The 20,813-nt window shown below is 46.6% G+C and overlaps 1 protein-coding gene across 13 annotated transcripts in view; it reads right to left on the bottom strand.

The window, feature by feature from the left end:
• The window catches only part of TENT4A (terminal nucleotidyltransferase 4A), a 67,766-nt gene that overhangs the window by 37,335 nt on the left and 9,618 nt on the right, over positions 1 to 20,813 (bottom strand). For all 13 annotated transcript variants that reach the window (XM_075586159.1, XM_075586161.1, XM_075586158.1 and 10 more), the window contains one exon: positions 643 to 766. In XM_075586159.1, the coding sequence (XP_075442274.1) occupies positions 643 to 766 (124 nt within the window). The remainder of the gene's footprint in view (positions 1 to 642; positions 767 to 20,813) is intronic.

Below are 20,813 nucleotides of genomic sequence, written 5' to 3' on the forward strand. Positions count from 1 at the left end.
ATGTGAGTACTGATTGGGGAATGGTCATTAATGCTCCCATGCGGTAAGGGTATGTTAGAAAGTTGATACTTTGGGGATGTCTGGGATACCCATGTGAGTAGGGGGCCAAACCCCTTGATCCACTGACAAAACTAACCCCGGAGCTAGACCAATAGCAAATAAACATGAAAGTCATAATATTGCAAAAAAATAGAGTACTCACAACCTTGGGTTTCTGGATCCCTGGATGAAGCGTGCTCTCAGCCCAAAGTTATTGTAGGAAGTGTTCTCCCGAGGGGGAGGATGAGGTCGGTGCACTGCATGCCAAATGAAGGAAAAACTGCGTTCCAAATGGAAGAGATGACGGATGCTGGATCGCTAAATAAAAAAGTTATTTTCTTGGGAAAATTGCAACATGTAAACTAACAGGGATCTTGACAAAGTGCATGGATGCACGAAATGCGTCAGAGGTTCTTCTCAAGATCCCCGTTAGTTTACATGTTGCAATTTTTCCAATAAAATAACTTTATATAGCGATGCAACATCCGTCATCTCTTCCATTTGGAACGCAGTTTTTCCTTATTTTGTCCTGCAGTGCACCGACCTCATCCTCCCCCTCAGGAGAACACTTCTGTTTCGTCAACCTGGAAATGGAGAACTTACGTCAGCTGTAGGCCACAGATCCTTTATGACCGTTTCTATTCTTTTCACCACTTCTCTCCGCATTGCTGCTTCTTCGGGTCGTGGAGACATGAACTCATAAAAGTCTACTATTTCTTCATGGAGACTACAAGTAGAAAATAAAAGCAAGCCATACTGTAGGTTAAACATTAACATGTTCAGGTTTAACAGATTTAGTATTTTCTTTACAATTAATACCTTACTCCAGGGGTGCGAAAACTTTGTTTGCACCCCCCGTTAGCTCTCCCCCCTTCCCTTACCGTCTGAGCTTCGCGGCATCATATGACATCATGGTGTCATATGACGTGACGGCATTGCAACGCGTTGCCATTTGACGCCGCATTGTCATGGCGACGCGTCGCAGAAGAGGCAGCCCAGACTAGGTAAGTGATTTACAGAGGCCTCGCGCCTCACCTGGCATTTAATTTAAATGCTTTGGGGAAGAGCGCGGGGCCTCTAACTACCCCTCCCCCCTCCGAAAATCTCATGCCCCCCACTTTTCGCACCCTGCCTTACTCAACCCGCAAAACCAGTTTGAAATGGACATTACAGCAATAAAAAAAATTTTTTAAAAGAAAGTTCGACAATCCACTTTAGTGGGGAATTACAAAATATGCAGATAAAAACGGTGAGCAACTGAAACAGAAACAACCTCTGCTGCAGATATACAGTGCATGTCTACATTGTGCCCATCTTGTACGTATTTTGTCAGTTTTGTACATATATCTTACTGCGTTTTTACTAGTGTGAGCAATACAAGTTTGACAGACAATAGAGGTTTTCAGAGTTTAGTAATAACTTTTGGATGCTCAGAATATGAACAGTTACAATTCACACGTATTCAGATGCATTGTCTTGCATATTACTGCATATCATTTTTCAAAACTATTTTTGGGCGGAATGCTTGTATTTGCTTTTTATTTTGAGTACTGGGGTTATTTGTATATAACCATTTTGTATTTGGACCTCTCCGGGTGGTCCTTTTCCCCATGCACCTGTGAAACACAATTTCTAATGTAGAAGTGCTGTCTGACTTATATACATAACCTCAAACTTCCAAGAGGAAAAAAAAAAATCCTGAAAATGCGTTCAGATGTTTCCTGATACAGTGCCAAGTAGGGTCGAGCAATAAATAAACCGGTACCATAGGGCTGGAGTGGCTCAGCGAATAAAGGCACCGAGTTTGAAGCAGGGGAGCCTGGTTCAAATCCCTGTGTCGGCTCCTTGTGACCTTGGACAAGTCACTATCTCACTGTGCCTCAGGCATAAAAAACAGATTGTAAATTAATCTGGGCAAGGACAGTGTCTGCAAAAACCCCATGTACAACGCTGCTTACGCGCACTATATTGGAATTGTGAAGCTCTTTAAGTCCCGTTGGGTGAAGAAAGTTATATGAAATAGTCATTGTTATATAGTAATACCGCAACAACAAAATCTGAAAGCAAGCAGAGCCGGGACTTGATTTATTACAGCGGTATTACATGGTGCAGGCTTCTGGGGTCAGAGATGGAAGAAAGAAGAACCGGCGCCACTGCTAGTGACAAATCCAGGCCACTTCCGGGTTGATAGAAAATACTTTATTGGGACATCACACACACACAAGGCTACACCACGATCTCCCCCTCAACGCGTTTCATTTTATAGAGCAGCGCTTCGTCTTGGAGTGGGGAGGTGAGGTCTGAGCCTGTACATTTAAATTAAAAAGCCCGCGAAAAGCGGGCAAATTGGTTAACCCCTTGTTGCACATGCACTATTTTTTTACAGCAGAAATTAAACAGTTCCTGAACCAATACACAATCTATGGAAAATTTAATTAGATTAATCCCATCATAAGAAGACATATGATAATAAGTATATTTTGGGTATTGTTCATATTAATTCAACGGTTATAAAGTGCAATTCAAACACTGGGGTATATATAAAAGTCACAACATAATCCTGAAAACTGGCAGTATAGACAGATGGTATATAGTATAAGACCTAAGCAAAGTAAAGCCATTGTATATTGGCAATTGAACCTTCATATAATTATAATGAGAATATAAAAAAACTCAATCATAATACACTATGACAAGAAAACCAGAGGGAAGGGGGGGTAGGGGAAGGTGGGGTAGGGGAAGGGGGGAAAACAAAATCTCTGAAGGCTGCACGCTGGCAAACGGAGGATAGAGGAGAGCAGGACCCAGATCGGAGAGCACATGGAGGTAAGGGATTTCCCTCCCAGCCCTGATTAATTTAGAGGTCTTTATCTGCTTCACCCATTCCGTTTTCAAGTGACTGACACCCAAGGGTGCAGAGACTATCTATTGAAGCGCAGGACAGTTTCTTTGTATTCTGGGGTCAGAGATGCAGCTTTGAAGCTGCAACTCTGAAGCGTCTCACTTCTGAGTCCTCCCTCTCTTCCTGCTTTTGAATGCGGACAGCGAGGAGGGGCTTCAGGCAGCAAGGGGAGAGATTTCCACACTGCAGCATGGAAATCACTTGTTTCCTTCTGTTAAGCACTTACCACCTTCCCCCTTGGGCCCTTAAATGTATTGATCTTTGGAATTCTTGTTCATCACCCAACACTAATGCCAAGATGCTTTGGGGGTAACATACATGAGGAAAATATGCACTTACAATTACAGGCTTGTCTCCAATACATGTACAATCAATCACAACAGTTTTCCAGTTACATAAGATAAGCCATTGTTTCTTCTACAAAATATATTTTCTCTATACGGTTATGGTTGGGAATAATGGTTTTAACTGTAGTACTGTAATGAGTGATCCCTATGCATAATGAACTGAATTACATACGCCAACAATGTTCCTGTGAGGAGGTGGGGAGGGGAGGAGAAAAATGAATGTAAGATTTAGGCGTGTAATATATTCAATTACAATTGGCTGTGGGAGGCGGACGTTGATACAGTCGAGACGCGTGCGCACGGCAGTGAGCGGTGGCGTGGCAGATCCCTGCAAATACATGAAAATTTATATTTTTGCGCTGCTGCCACACGACGCTGCCAAGCCAGACAGCGCAGCTGGGATAGGGCTGGTTCCTGGGGCAGGAGGAGCAGGGCAAGTGGATTCACTAACCGCCGACGCAGCTTGATTAATCTACCCCTCGGAAGGGGGGGGAGAAGAGGGGGGCTCTAAGGGGAGGAAGGCGGTGGTAGGAATCACTGAGGGAGAAAGGGGGAGAAAAGAAGTTTGGTAAAGGAGTGGGACTGGTATTGATGTGCAGGTTGAGCTTGTGGTTGTGTGTGAAGCCAGGTGTGACATAGCCACGCCCACCTGTCGCTCACAGACCTGTACTCACAAAAAGTGTGATTCACGTGCATAAGCATTAGCACATGCGAGCGCACCAACTATAAAACAAGCCTTAGGCATGCTTGATGAATTAAAGTTTGGCAAATGCCAGAAAAACACATTTGGTAAAAGCCCTTTGTGGTATGAGCCACTAGTGATGCAAATACAATGCTTTTGTGAATTTCTCTGAAACTGTACAATGAAATGGACCATATTCTTGCAACTTAAACCAATTTGCCACTTGAACTACTAAAAGTAGATAATTATAAAAAAATCTACCAATGCACTTAATGTCAGAAAGGCCAATTCAGAAAAGGTGTCCATTTGACCATTGAAAAACGGTGCTGTCCTTACCTCACTGTGGATCCAGGAGGGACAAATCCTTCCGACTGTTATTCCACCCAAGACTGAGTGCAAGCAAAAGCCAGTTGATCCTTGTGGGCCAAAACTAGTGTAAGCATATCTATATACATACATATGCAAATTAGTCAGTAGCGGGATATAAAATGGTAGTCCCATCTTGGGCCAAAATGAAAACGATACTGACATGTTGAACGTAAATCTAGATTGTTTCAAAAGACAATGTTGGTAAACAGGCTTCAATATGTATCTTTAAACATGGTGATGTTCTATTATCGCCAAAAAGGTGTGGATGTTATTCTTTCATTGGATTCTTAGTGAAGGCGTAAACTAGGGGGAAAAAAACATTCTATAATAATGTTTCAGTTAACATCACTGTCTTTCCCCGATACCAGAGATTGTTGGCAAATCTGGGCCTCAGACTGTTGACCAAGGGAAATGGCCAGAGCCAAGACAAATAGGTGTCTAAAGCTGTTCTAATCCCCAAATAGATGAAGCTAATTTAAAACGTTGAGGGAACCTCACAACAGTGTTGTATGAAATACAGTACACTGTATTTCTTTCATCTATGTCAGTATCAGAATTAAATTATTGATGAATGGACATTATATACTGTAGGATAGAGCTAGTGGCAGGTTAGCAAATTCAACATTCATAAAGGGGCATGCATTAGAGAGATGACAAATGTTACTGCTCATGCGAGACAGTAGCCAATTTAAAGCCTTGCTCCTATGTAGTCAAAATAAAAATGCACTGATTTACATATAGAACACTGACCCTATATAACACTAACAATATTAAGGTTCTCATGTATTTTATTCCTTTTCCCTTTCAGTTTAAAGCTGCAGTTCAAGTTGCCATTTAAAAAATATATATATTTTTTTCCCATTTAATATGTGCATCAATACAGTCTGCACACTGACAGTGATTAGCTAAGCTGCAGATCGATCCATTCTCCTGTAATCGATCGCTTGCTCCGGGTTATTTAATTCCGTTCTTGCACAGCATTCTGGGTAATGTGGTCCTGGAATATGATTGACTGGGCAGTTACTAGATACAATTGGTTCACTGCTAGAGGGAGCGTGGCTCAAGAGTCAGAGCCTATCAGAAGGGGAAAAGGGCTGTCACTTTGAAAATGCTTCCTACATTAGAAACATTAAACATTAAAAATGTCTTTAAAACTTTTCTTTTTTTTTTTAAATGCTACAAGTATTTTCTCATAGTACAGAACTGATTATTAAAAAACAAACAAAAAAAAAATCACAAGTAGGATACTGCTTGGACTGCTGCTTTAATCAAAGGAAATGCCTTAACAGGGGACCAAACCTCATAGAAAAATGCAACATACTGCTGTTCTGGGCCAATTTAAAAGATAAGCGGAAAACCAAAAATAAAACTTATTTAGTTGAATACAAACTGCTCCTGGTAAATAGCAATAGAAAAACATAAATTTCTGCCAATATGAGCATAATGTGACACTATTTAACAGAACTTCATCTAAATAATAAATAAATAAAAACAAGAGAAAATTATGACACTTCAGATGAGCCGACAGGTTAGGTTGCTTCTTTTTTTTTTTTGGTGTGGACAGCAAGTTTGGTGGTCTTCAATAATTTACATGGTTATGTCCAGTGTGAAGTCAAGTGAACACAGTTAATCTCGCTACAGACCACCACATCTGTGGGTGGTTTTCAGATATCAAAAACATAAAATTGCCAGAGCGTCCGTATACAGAGTTCATCCATATATAGTGCAACACACTTACTACCTTTCCGATGAGCACTGGGATTCCTGCCACAGCTTGCATAAAAAGGAGCATTACATATAATTATAGGCTAAAGAGTTACATTCCGGGCATTATTGAAATCCCTGCTCTGATTGGTTGAAATTCCGGGCATTACCTGCCACGCCCTGCCAAGTTTTTCAGCCAATTAGCTTTCAGTTGTCATCCACACCGAGAGCAGCTCTCACACAGGGGAGGTGATTGGACAGGAGGCAGCAGCAAGGCACTGACTCCTCCCCCTCCCTGCAGAGAGCTCCACACAGGAGAAGGAGGAGAAGGAGGAGAAAGATGTGTGCCCCTGCTGTGTAAAGGAGGCCAGTAGTGTGTGTCTGGTTTGTGGGTGTAGAGGGGTGAGGAGGGATGCAGAGTGTTTTGTATAGCACGGCGGTGACCCAGACACATTATGCAGTGCTAGATTGTTGTGCGGACCTGAGGACTTTTTTCATTACTCACTAAAAAACAGATAAGTATATATGGATATACTACTATACAACTCTTTTCTCTTGTATACTCAGGACTTCCCAGTGGGGATGAGCATTGTTTCTTTTTCGCACACGCACAAAAAAGAAAGTACACCATCTTTGAATTCTATGGTTTTACATATCAGGGCAATCTGTTACTTAGCAGGTCTTAAAATTAGGTAAATACAACCTCAGATGAACAACAACACAACATATTACACTGTCATGATTTAACAAAAATAAAGCCAGTCAAATATTCAACAGTACAACTGAATGCGGGACAAGACCATGCCAGGACGCAAGATACAAAACCTGCGCAATGCTTCACACAGCGGGCACAATACAAATACCACACAGGAATCTGGTGTACAAAATCAAAGGAAGGTTCACCTGTTCCTCCAGCAATGTCGTGTATCTCATGTGCATGAAATGCCCAGGGGGCTGCTACTACATACTGTAGGTTAGACTGGACAGCGGCTAAACAAGAGAATGAATCTGCATCACCACAGCATCACACGCGGAACAAGAGAGTTCTGTCAGCAAACATTTCTCTGATTCTGGCAATAAGATGAACGATCTGAAGGTGGCCATACTCAAAGGTAATCTTAGAACACAGAAAGACGGTTGCATGAATACAAATTCATGCAACTGTTCGGGACACTTAGCAATGGCCTAAAACCGAGACCGAAGTTTTATGAGTCACTGCTGACATGAGAACTCTTCCCATGAGTGCTAAAGGCCATGTCTATCCATACTGCGCACACAGCTGTCTCTTACACTTACAAATACTCTATGTAATTCCATCCCTATATACCAATAGGGACCACACAGTATCTACACACACTTTTAGTAATGCTACAGCCTCTTACATTTCCACACCTACCCACACCATTGATATGCGCGCACACACACACACACACACACACACACACACACACACACACACACACACACACACACACACACACACACACACACACACACACACACACACACACACACACACTTTGTAAAGCGCTGTATACTCTGTGGGCTCTTTACAAATTTATATTTACATACACACCACTAAGGCCTATAATAGTGGGGGCGCGCGCTGCGCCGTGCGCGGCAGTTATAGGTGGCTGTGGTTAGCCAGCCATTGTATGCTATGGCCGCGCGTGCGTGGAGCCGGGCGATAGTGGGGAAGACTCAAAAAGTAAGTAAGTATTTGCGCCGCTACCATGTATGCGTATGTACAATGTTAATAAATAATTCTTATTTTACACATAATAAATTAATAACAATCTAAATATACATATAGAAACACACAAAAACACGTTGCTCCCGGCAGCATGCACTGTACACACAAAAAGTGTTCGTCACGTGCACGCGCCCGCACCTACTATAGAACAGGCCTCACATTCAGGGACTATTTAACACCAAGTCATAAATCGCATACTACATAGGGTGGGGGTTAGGTTTCAGACACAGATAAAAACAATGCATATAAGAATGTTAAGTTAAACCTTGCTAGCTTTATTCAATGTACCATCGCCAGAAGAAGAGATCCGTGTATCTCGAAAGCTCGCACAAATAAAAGCATTTAGTTAACCACAGAACGGTATTGTGTATTCATTTGATTATTAAAGCTTGGCTAACACGGTACAGATACATACATACAGGGCTGTGTGTATGTACTATTTTATTTTAATAAACACGTGAAGCAAAAGAATGTAGACAATCATGCGGATTAAAAAAAAAAAAATCAATATGACTACAAAAGTGTCTCTGAAAAATTTAAATATAATAAGCCTTGGGCCTTCAACTCTTCTAGTGAGGGCATTATTAGCCAGTAATGCCCTGTTCTGAGGGTATTATTACTTAAATAACCCCCCTTTTTTGTATAGCATAGGCTGGAAGCATGTGAGATTTTTGGAACTAAACTGCTGTAAGTTTAGCTCAGGGGGACACCCTGCTTCCCTAGATACTTGCCTCCTAGGGTGGTACTTAAACCTCATGCAGTAACACACGTGATTTAAAACTTAATTTCCCCCCCACCTCCCAGTAGGTGATGGTACCAGGGGTAACGTCAGAGGCAAGAATCTCAGGAACTAAGGTTTTCTGGAGCAGAAATTAAGGCGGTTCAGAGACCCACTGTTTCCCAACTATGCTGGGTGAAAAAAAAAAAAAAGGGTAATCAGAACCACACCTTCACAGTTAAGAATCACTAGCGAATCAGAATTGCACGCTCATTTACGTTCATGACGTCAACATGTCATACTGTACATGCATGCGGACATAATGGGCCGGAAAAGAAGTCGGTACGTATGAGGTGTCGACATCACCTACATGCACAAGCTAGTCTTTCGCGTGCTGGACGGACGCTGTGGGAAGCTGGATACTGAGGTCGTCCATTAAGAGGGGTCCAGTGTTTCCATTTACGCAGGATTGGCAGCGGTTTCAGTATTCACTGGTGATTCTTAACATCCGTGCAAGCATTTATTGTGCATCTTTAAGATTTTACTTGTATACTTAGCTATATTGTGTGGCTTTTCACAACAAGTAAAAAATATGTACTACAGTTTATTGAACCACTGTAATTTAGGTATGATATGATACAATATTTATGTAGAAAAACACAAGATAGACTTACTCGACTGAGTGCTGTCTAAAACAAAAGGCTAAATAGTGCAATGTGGAACAAGGAGGAACACAGTTTCCTCCACACAATCAGTAAACACTAAAATATGTTCCCAGCACTCAAAAATGACAAGTGGAATTGGAATAAGTCAAACTAATTTAATCAGAAAAATAGAACACCAAAAAAAGCCCAGAGCACGTGACATGGCAAGGAAGAAGTGGGGGAAAGGGGAAGGGTGGGAAAAGGAGAGACAAAGGACGGGAAAACTCCAGGGGGAGGGGAAACGATTCGGGGGTGAACCCCTTCAGGCTCGTGCCAATGGTACTTCCTTTTAACCCCGTTAAAAATAATTCCCTAAAAAACAGTAAGCAACAAGATGCAAATTATAAAGAATCAGTATAGAGAATGTCACTCCAGATGTAATCTATTAAATAAGTGGGTACAGCACATATACTTGTATACTAGGGCAGGGTGCGCAAACTGGGGGCGTGGCGGTTGAAGAGGCCCCGCGCTAGTCCCCATGGCATTAAAATGAAATGCCGGGGGATTGCATGAGGCCTCTGCAACTCTACTTACCGTGATTCAAATGGCTGGTGTGGCGCGTCGCTATGGCAACACAGCGTCATTTAACGCCGACCAAAGCGGTAAGGGGGGCGCGAGCAGTGAAGGGAGCAGGCAGCGGGGCGCAGCTTCAAAAGTTTGCGCACCCCTGTACAAGGGGATGGTGGGCTTCTGAATCCAAGTCCAATGAAGGCCTATATAGGCAATATGATGAGCTCACCTATCCCATATACAAAGCACTATCTCTGACAGACAATTAAAGTCGCTAAATCTGTTTAACAATTACAGAGAGTCCAGACTGAACCCAGAACACAAGGTGTCTACAGACCAGTTCAAGTCTGCAGAAGTGCAGGGAAAGGCCTCCAAGCTATGGGAAGTCCATCCGCAGTGTACCGCTGGTTCAGTCTCTCAATGGGGGTGATAGGTGTGCCATTTATGATTACGGACATGGCATTAATTGCAAAGCACCTGTCAACACTTTTTGAGCCAAGCTCATTGAGTCGGCTTTGTCAGACAGCACAACTTCAGAATGATATTTTTCGCTTGACCAGGCTTCTATTTGTATCACGTCCTGGATCTCTGAAGCGCAGTATTTTAGTAATGAAAAAATGGCCCCACCATACATCTCTGGAGCAACAGTTTTAAATTACAAACAAAAATAAAACTGCAATAATGCCAAAATCTTCACAAAAGTTGCACAAAATCTCCAGGTAAGGAACATACAGCTTAAACAGGAAGGCTATAGTTGGATCCCAAACACCAAGGCTACAAATGTCCCTTAGAGTCAAAAAGCATATGTAGATTAGGCCGGGTCCATGGTCAAAAAGACAGCGCTGACCCGGAACACTTACACCCATCATCCCTACTGAGGGCGGCTTTAGATGATGCTTCCGTACGCTTCCGCAGGCGTGTGGAATTGCAGCCGACAGTAAAATTTCATTTTTCCCGCTGAGGGAAGCGGAGGGCCGGTCATGTGACCGGCAAAAGCCAATGGCACTCGGTGATGTCGGCGACGTGGCGCGCTAACCCCGCCTCCCAAGCGCGCTCGCTGCCTCACCTGCCAGGACATGAAAAAGCTCCAGCTTGAGCAGGCGGCCCTGAGCAGCAGCGTGGAGGAGCGCGGCTGGAGGCACCATGCCCGAGCCCTTAGAATATTTGGAACAGAGTGAGAGTGATGTATGTTGTATTTAAACAGTTGCTCACTATGTTATATTACAAATGCTGTCCCTCCCCCTCCTCTGATATCACCAGTTCATTTGTATCATTGTATCCCCCCCCTTATTTTTTTCTTGTGTACACTATTTGTAAAATGATCAATAAAAAATGTAATAAAAAAAAAATCTAATGTACTACTTGTAAAGAGGGATAAAATATGAAGATGACAAAATACATAACTGAATAAAAGAAAATGGTATCAAGTCATAAGATTGTAAAAACATGGCACTTTATGCCTATTCTAACTTTTTCCTAACACACAACTTTTTTCCCCTTTTTTTTTTAGTCTTTAGTTTTGTCTACTATCATTAAAGTGAAGTACTTCCACACACGATTCCCTCAGTATTTTCCCGGTAACACTGATTAAGTTAATACCTCTTTACGTCTGACATTTCATTAAATCTTTAAGGTATAGTAGTTGAAGTTGAATGAAAATCATAGTCACGGATTTACCCATTGCAGTGGCTTAGAGCACCATCTTGGTTTCATGCCGTCAAAGTATGTCAAGGGCCATTATGTTTTGATAACGGCGTTAACAGGGCCAGCATTAAATCCGGGTTTATGCACTGTACATGGTCCGTCCGGACATACAGAAACTTTGGCTAGATTCTCAAGGAGTTTCAGTATTTTACAACATGCAGATGTAACCATTTAATACTACACAATAGCCCTCAAATTAAATGCTGTATTACCCCGACAGTTGCCATACATGAAATAAACTGTTCGCTACTCTGCCATTTCTCTCATTGTGGCGTTTGTACAAAAACGCACAAAATTCTGCAACAAGCAGAGTAGAATCTGTGGTAGACAGTCAAGACAGAATAAACATGAACAAAATAAATTAAATGCATTTTAAAAATCTGAAGAGCCAAGTGCATTTGCACAAGATTTGAAGGAGTGATACACATGGCACACAAAAAAAAAAAAATGTACAGCCAAACTGAATGACAATCACAGCTGAACAGTATGAGATGAGCAAGTCTGCTCACCAGTGGGGAATCCTCTTGCAATTGGACAGCTTATCCTAAACCATTGCCAAGATTCTTCTTACAGCTTGGCTTAGGCAGAGTGCAGAGATCCTCCAATCAGCAATGAAAACGTTTCATTGCAATAACGCAGATGTGCATGTTATGAAATGCTTCATACATTTACACAAACTGGGGAAGGACCCATGTAAAAAAAAAAAAATCCAATTGTACTGATCCACATGAATATCTGTTTTGCTAGCATTAAAACAGATGTTCAAGCCCTATAACATGCTGGTGCCTAGGATGAAGTATAGGGTAGACTTTCTAAGATTGCTTGAGATTAGTCAACATCTGGTTTACATGTCCAAATTGTTAGAGTGCCGTATGCATGGCATGTTAAAAAATAAAATAATCAAAGCAATGAATAATTAGGCAGCAAAATACATTTCTTTAAAAAAAAATTGTACTGGTTGCTTAATTTAAAGCAGCAGTGCTGTTTTATGCAAAATCCTGATAACCATGAATGAAAAAAATAAATTAAATTGCAGTTGTCATTTTACACAATTAAAAAGGCTTGTGGCAAACAAAATACTGATTGTTTTATGAAGTGTTTCATTAAGTGAATGATTACAGAGAGCTCTTGCAGAATCTAGCAAGCGCCAATATTTCCATAAATGCAAAGAAAGTACAAATTGGCAACAATTCATGGGCTGCAAAGGGCTGAAAAGCTTTATTAACAACAATTTTCTTGAGACAACACTGAAATTTATGTTGATCTATTACAGGTTGAAAAATTGTCTTTACAGAGTTTATGGTTTATATCTAGCAAACAGGGTTAACAGGAGAAAAGTTGACACCTGTTTAACAATCCAAAAGCTAATGCCATTATCTACAGTGAATGTTGCATTTATTTCTTATTCTAGACCGTACACGCCTTTCTGTTGCAATAGACTAGCAGCATTTAGAGCACCTATTTTTTTCAAAGAAAATGCAATGTAGCATAATTGAAGACCACCCAAAACACTAGCATGTCAAATTATTCTTGGGAAGATCAAAAACTCCCATCACCAAATGTAGTCAAGATGTGCAGCCTGCTAGTAAACAAAAGTGCAGTCAAACTGCAGGGGCCTGGGTGGTCTTCAGTAGTGACACCTACTTCTCAAGCTCCAGAACAATGGGAAAGAAAGTGGCACTGCTGCTTTGCAGTGCCGCTATACCGACCATTGCTTGCCGTACGGATTGGCTTCATATACTTGTTCAATTTAAAGACCCATAATGAACAAGTTTAGGTGGCCGATAGCTCCAAAACCAGACCAATGCAGCCCTGCAATAGGAAACCTCCCATTCTAGAAAATCAAGCTGTTCATTTAATATAGTCACTGTTCTTTTAAAGTGCAAACTTACACTGCAACTTGCATCTAAACACTTCTATGGCAACATGTCAAACTTGTTCCACATGCCAAAACACTGACTAACAATATATTTATTGCACATAATTTACATTGGATCGCTCTCCTGCCTATGTTGTCAATAGGGGGATAAGATTTTATATCTTTGGGGGAAGCATCACACGTGACTCAACATCATGTGGATAACTCCATCTCACATTACTGAAGCAACAGTGCCATTTGCGCACAGTTTTAATGCTACACACTTTGGAAACAGTTAACAGTTCATCTGGTCCTGGGAGACTCGAACTAGGATATTTGTAACACTGAAAGGCTAGGCACTTGCTGGTAAATCTTTCTGGTTTCTGCTTTTTCAGGGACAGCAACTGACTATTACCAGATTCTTTTTAGAAGAGGTTTTATACAGGATCACTGAAGACAGGATTGTGGAGTTCCAGGAGCAGTATATGAAACAGATTGTTGATATTGCTTACAAATACAATCTGGTGTCCTTATTTGCCATTCAAAAATAGCACAACATACCAGCACTTAAGTTGAGAACAATATTGGGAATCTCAAACATTTGAACTCTTCCCAGCATAGGGTTTGTTTAAACTGTAAATGTAAATGTAGCCCTTGTACCCCCCCCCCCCCCCCATGGTACTGAAACTACCTGTGCTGCTGTCACCTGTTTAGCCAACAAGAGGCCTCAGCCTCCACCACTGGAAGCCTGGGGTATAATTAGTATCTTGGTGCAGCACCTCCACCGGCGAGGGATCCCAGCGTGGTGGGAGGAGCCCCTCACCGGAACCTATACACACAGTAATTACCCACAGGTATATGATAACAGTATTTACTATGCATAAAGTATAAGTCATCCATATAACACAGCCCCCAATATGTCACCCCACAGTAGCAACTGTTGGAAACCCCACAGTACTGGAGTGCTGAAGGCACTTAACCCTTGAGTGTCCCCTTCCCAAAAGTTTGTTTGGGATAGCACGCTTCCCTGTGTTGGTGCCCGGTGGTGCACTTAGAAATACCTCCCTAGTTGTAGTCCAGACCAGGATAAACAGCAGCAATCTGTAGATCAGCGACGCGGTTCCCCGGCACGGTCTGATGCTCCTCTCTTGGATGGATCCTCAGGATGACTTCTCTGAAGGGGCCTCCAACCAGATGATACCCCTATGTGCAGTCTCTAACATGGTCTTGATCTGCTTTCAGGCAACAGGCTGCACTTCTCCTTCAGGAAATATCCTGCAGCATATCTAACCCTATTGCTATGGTGAAAGAGTCCCAATGCACTATGGCCTTTCCCTACAGCATACACAGTTTCTCTACTGTGGCTCAGGGGACTATCTGGGACCTTGGGTGCAATTCTGGCCTAGACCACCGAAGCACTGCTCCGGGGACCCTACCAGCTCCCTCACTGTCCAGACCTTGACTGACCGCTGCAGTCCCAGCATGCAATATGTTTATCTTCCATTTCCAGGGGAAACAGCAGTTCCATTGACTGCCGGGGGTCACCTGTTACAATCTCCCTAAGCATCATGGGAGTTTTCGTCCTTGCAGAGTCGTTTTCTATTGCAGCCGCGTGCGCATAGTGTCCTGCGCATGCGCAACTCTTAATAGCCACCGTCATGTCCTCTGCGCATGCGCAAACTTCCGGGAGTGCGCGCGCAACCAGCAAGAGTGGCGCCCTGCGAAGGGAGCCACCGGCGAACCCATCGCCATCCCTGCAATACCCCCTGCAGTAGCGGTGGTAAGGGGGTGAAACCATTTGACCGGGAAACCAGAAGGGATACCTGGCTACATAAATAAAAAAAAATACGTTTTTACACCAGCCTAAAAGCATCATCTATATTGCTTATTTTCACAAGATGGCCTTCATACTACTAAAGAGGTACCCGTCACAGTCTGATTATGCGCTGCTTTGCAGCGTTTCCACACACGGTGAACACTGGGTGGGACTGCACTCAAACTGAGTCAATGACAGATGTAGCCAACATTACTCCCACTGGGGAGTTGCAGCAGGACATACTCAACGTGAGAATAGGAAGAGCGGCCATTGTTTTGAATTAGCTATGCAAGAACCACACAATGTAGCAGGCAATGGGGTGTAAAGCCCATTTGACACGAGTACTAGCTTGTTTCAACCAATAAGGTACGCTGAAAATGCATTTAAAGAAATCACCCAACACATTGGATTTAAAGAATCCCATTTAGTCACAAAAGGTTTATAGTTTATTAATATGAATGTAGCTCTAGATAATGGGTGGTTTGTACCAGACGATACAAGAGATACAGAAGTCCCTAGAAATGGTGCACACCTCACAAATTGTAAAGATAAAATAAAATTACTTTAATGGGTATAGTTTTAAAATAGAGCACACAATACTTTGTGTGATGTTGATATTTAAAATGTGAAGGGGAGTATAATACTGTAGTATTTTCCATTTCAACTGCAGGTGTACCCATATATGCCCTTAGACCTTATAATATAGTTGCAGTTGATAATATACTGCACTGTATAATAGATAGCATAAAGTAAACAGCTGGTTTTCTAAACCAGCGGTGCGCAAACTGGGGGGCGCAAGATTTAGGGGGGGGGGGCGCGCAGGCTGTGTGGGGGGAAACCTGGGGGGCGGGCAGAGCTGTGCACGGGCGGCCAAGAAGCTCCGTGCTGAGGCTGCTTCTCTGCGTCTTGCAGTGGGGCTTCTCTCTGCACACAGACAAGCCCTCCTTCTCTTGCTGTCTGTCTCCCGCCCCAGTTTTCTGCAGCATGGGGATCGAAGCATGCCCCCCCCCAGGTGAAAGTGTGTGTTGTGATACAATGCAGTGGTGCGCAAACTGGGTGGGGGCAAGGGGCGTAAGATTATTTAGGGGGCGCAGGCGGCGTGCGGCGAAACCTGGGTGCGCGGGCCGGCAGACGTTGTGTGCGGAGTGGTGAAAAAGCTGTGCGCGGGCGGCCAAGATGTGTACGGGCGGGCAGCCGAACAGGATAGTGCAGGTGGCGGCCACGTGATGGTGTGTGTGCGCGCATGCACGGGGGCTTCGGAGGTATGGGCAGGAGCACGCCCGAGAGCAGGGAAGTCAAACGCCCCTCCTTTCCGGTATATGCCCTGGAATAGCGCAGTAGTCCTGCTCTCCTCTAATGGCAACCTGCTTCGCTGCGATCCTCTTCAAGTGAAAGGGTAGGCTGCCACTATATCAATCACTAAGAATGTACAGAAATAATGTAAAAAAAACTGAAAACACAACATTGAAAACCAAAAAAAATAAATAATACTCTAGGTAGGAGTTTGAATGACACTGGGGATAGCAAGCCAAAGAGCAGGAAGGAAAGGGGGGAAAAAAACAGTGTGGGGGGGGGGGGGGGGGAGAGAAGAGGAAGGGAGGTAGCAAAGAGGTGTGTGAATGCCGCCCAAAAGTATTGCCTTTGTGCACGTACACTCTCCAAAGCTTGGCACTTGGGGAGACAAACAAAATTGACTTTGAAGCACGCTCAGAAGTAGTCAATACACACAGACAAAAATAGATCCACGCTTGCAAAATTATGCAGGACACCCTGTGCTCATGCTTGGAGAGTTGGTGATGTCACCACTCAGCAGCAGCGTGGACGCTGCCTAAGGCCGCGCTCATAATGCCGGCGACGCGACGTCGTCCGAAAAAAATGCATTGTCTCCACCGCGTGCACTTATAGCAAGTGCGACAAAGCGACACGATTTTTGCAGCCGTGAATATTTCATTTTTTATGGGGCTGTCACCTCATGTGACAGCCCCTGAACCAATCAATGGTTCTCCCTCTCTGAACTCTCTGACCTCTCCCTCTCCCTCTCCCTCTCTCTGACCTCTCCCTCTCCCTCTCGCCTCTCCCGACCTCTCTGACCTCTCCCTCTCCCGACCTCTCTGACCTCTCCCTCCCGACCTCTCTGACCTCTCCCTCTCCCGACCTCTCTGACCTCTCCCTCTCCCGACCTCCTCTGACCTCTCCCTCTCCCGACCTCTCCCTCTCCGACCTCTCTGACCTCTCCCTCTCCCGACCTCTCCCTCTCCGACCTCTCTGACCTCTCCCTCTCCCGACCTCTCCCTCTCCCGACCTCTCTGACCTCTCCCTCTCCCTCTCCCGACCTCTCTGACCTCTCCCTCTCCCGACCTCTCCCTCTCCCGACCTCTCTGACCTCTCCCTCTCCCTCTCCCGACCTCTCTGACCTCTCCCTCTCCGACCTCTCCCTCTCCCTCTCCCGACCTCTCTGACCTCTCCCCTCTCCCGACCTCTTCTGACCTCTCCCTCTCCCGACCTCTCTGACCTCTCCCTCTCCCGACCTCTCTGACCTCTCCCTCTCCCGACCTCTCTGACCTCTCCCTCTCCCGACCCTCTCCCTCTCCCGACCTCTCTGACCTCTCCCTCTCCCGACCTCTCTGACCTCTCCCTCTCCCGACCTCTCTGACCTCTCCCTCTCCCGACCTCTCCCTCTCCGACCTCTCTGACCTCTCCCTCTCCCGACCTCTCCCTCTCCCGACCTCTCCTCTCCCGACCTCTCTGACCTCTCCCTCTCCCCGACCTCTCCCTCTCCCGACCTCTCCCTCTCCCCGACCTCTCTGACCTCTCCCTCTCCCTCTCCCGACCTCTCTGACCTCTCCCTCTCCCGACCTCTCTGACCTCTCCCTCTCCCGACCTCTCTGACCTCTCCCTCTCCCGACCTCTCCCTCTCCCGACCTCTCTGACCTCTCCCTCTCCCGACCTCTCTGACCTCTCCCTCTCCCGACCTCTCTGACCTCTCCCTCTCCCGACCTCTCTGACCTCTCCCTCTCCCGACCTCTCTGACCTCTCCCCTCTCCCGACCTCTCTGACCTCTCCCTCTCCCGACCTCTCTGACCTCTCCCTCTCCCGACCTCTCCCTCTCCCGACCCTCTGACCTCTCCCTCTCCCGACCTCTCTGACCTCTCCCTCTCCCGACCTCTCTGACCTCTCCCTCTCCCGACCTCTCTGACCTCTCCCTCTCCCGACCTCTCCCTCTCCCGACCTCTCCCTCTCCCGACCTCTCCCTCTCCCGACCTCTCCCTCTCCCGACCTCTCCCTCTCCCGACCTCTCCCTCTCCCGACCTCTCCTCTCCCGACCTCTCCCTCTCCCGACCTCTCCCTCTCCCTCTCCCGACCTCTCTGACCTCTTCCCTCTCCCGACCTCTCTGACCTCTCCCCCTCTCTCCGACCTCTCCTGACCTCTCTGACCTCTCCCTCTCCCGACCTCTCTGACCTCTCCCTCTCCCGACCTCTCTGACCTCTCCCTCTCCCGACCTCTCTGACCTCTCCCTCTCCCGACCTCTCTGACCTCTCCTCTCCCGACCTCTCTGACCTCTCCCTCTCCCGACCTCTCTGACCTCTCCCTCTCCCGACCTCTCTGACCTCTCCCTCTCCCGACCTCTCTGACCTCTCCCTCTCCCGACCTCTCTGACCTCTCCCTCTCCCGACTCTCTGACCTCTCCCTCTCCCGACCTCTCTGACCTCTCCCTCTCCCGACCTCTCTGACCTCTCCCTCTCCGACCTCTCTCCCTCTCCGACCTCTCTCCCTCTCCGACCTCTCTCCCTCTCCGACCTCTCTCCCTCTCCGACCTCTCTCCCTCCCCGACCTCTCTCCCTCTCCCCGACCTCTCTCCCTCTCCCCGACCTCTCTCCCTCTCCCCGACCTCTCTCCCTCTCCCCGACCTCTCTCCCTCTCCCCGACCTCTCTCCCTCTCCCCGACCTCTCTCCCTCTCCCCGACCTCTCTCCCTCTCCCCGACCTCTCTCCCTCTCCCCGACCTCTCTCCCTCTCCCCGACCTCTCTCCCTCTCCCCGACCTCTCTCCCTCTCCCGACCTCTCTCCCTCTCCCCGACCTCTCTCCCTCTCCCCGACCTCTCTCCCTCTCCCCGACCTCTCTCCCTCTCCCCGACCTCTCTCCCTCTCCCCGACCTCTCTCCCTCTCCCCGACCTCTCTCCCTCTCCCCGACCTCTCTCCCTCTCCCCGACCTCTCTCCCTCTCCCCGACCTCTCTCCCTCTCCCCGACCTCTCTCCCTCTCCCCGACCTCTCTCCCCTCTCCCCGACCTCTCTCCCTCTCCCCGACCTCTCTCCCTCTCCCCGACCTCTCTCCCTCTCCCCGACCTCTCTCCCTCTCCCCGACCTCTCTCCCTCTCCCCGACCTCTCTCCCTCTCCCCGACCTCTCTCCCTCTCCCCGACCTCTCTCCCTCTCCCCGACCTCTCTCCCTCTCCCCGACCTCTCTCCCTCTCCCCGACCTCTCTCCCTCTCCCCGACCTCTCTCCCTCTCCCCGACCTCTCTCCCTCTCCCCGACCTCTCTCCCTCTCCCCGACCTCTCTCCCTCTCTCTGACCTCTCCCTCTCTGACGCCTCTCTCTCAGACAGGCAGACACTCTGCCTGCCTCTCTCTCAGACAGGCAGACACTCTGCCTGCCTCTCTCTCAGACAGGCAGACACTCTGCCTGCCTCTCTCTCAGACAGGCAGACACTCTGCCTGCCTCTCTCTCAGACAGGCAGACACTCTGCCTGCCTCTCTCTCAGACAGGCAGACACTCTGCCTGCCTCTCTCTCAGACAGGCAGAGACAGGCAGACACTCTGCCTGCCTCTCTCTCAGACAGGCAGACACTCTGCCTGCCTCTCTCTCAGACAGGCAGACACTCTGCCTCTCTCAGACAGGCAGACACTCTGCCTCTCTCAGACAGACACTCTGCCTCTCTCAGACAGACACTCTGCCTCTCTCAGACAGACACTCTGCCTCTCTCAGACAGACACTCTGCCTCTCTCAGACAGACACTCTGCCTCTCTCAGACAGACACTCTGCCTCTCTCAGACAGACACTCTGCCTCTCTCAGACAGACACTCTGCCTCTCTCAGACAGACACTCTGCCTCTCTCAGACAGACACTCTGCCTCTCTCAGACAGACACTCTGCCTCTCTCAGACAGACACTCTGCCTCTCTCAGACAGACACTCTGCCTCTCTCAGACAGACACTCTGCCTCTCTCAGACAGACACTCTGCCTCTCTCAGACAGACACTCTGCCTCTCTCAGACAGACACTCTGCCTCTCTCAGACAGACACTCTGCCTCTCTCAGACAGACACTCTGCCTCTCTCAGACAGACACTCTGCCTCTCTCAGACAGACACTCTGCCTCTCTCAGACAGACACTCTGCCTCTCTCAGACAGACACTCTGCCTCTCTCAGACAGACACTCTGCCTCTCTCAGACAGACACTCTGCCTCTCTCAGACAGACACTCTGCCTCTCTCAGACAGACACTCTGCCTCTCTCAGACAGACACTCTGCCTCTCTCAGACAGACACTCTGCCTCTCTCAGACAGACACTCTGCCTCTCTCAGACAGACACTCTGCCTCTCTCAGACAGACACTCTGCCTCTCTCAGACAGACACTCTGCCTCTCTCAGACAGACACTCTGCCTCTCTCAGACAGACACTCTGCCTCTCTCAGACAGACACTCTGCCTCT

The sequence above is a fragment of the Ascaphus truei genome, chromosome 2 (assembly GCF_040206685.1).
Source record: "Ascaphus truei isolate aAscTru1 chromosome 2, aAscTru1.hap1, whole genome shotgun sequence".
NCBI classification, from domain to species: domain Eukaryota; kingdom Metazoa; phylum Chordata; class Amphibia; order Anura; family Ascaphidae; genus Ascaphus; species Ascaphus truei.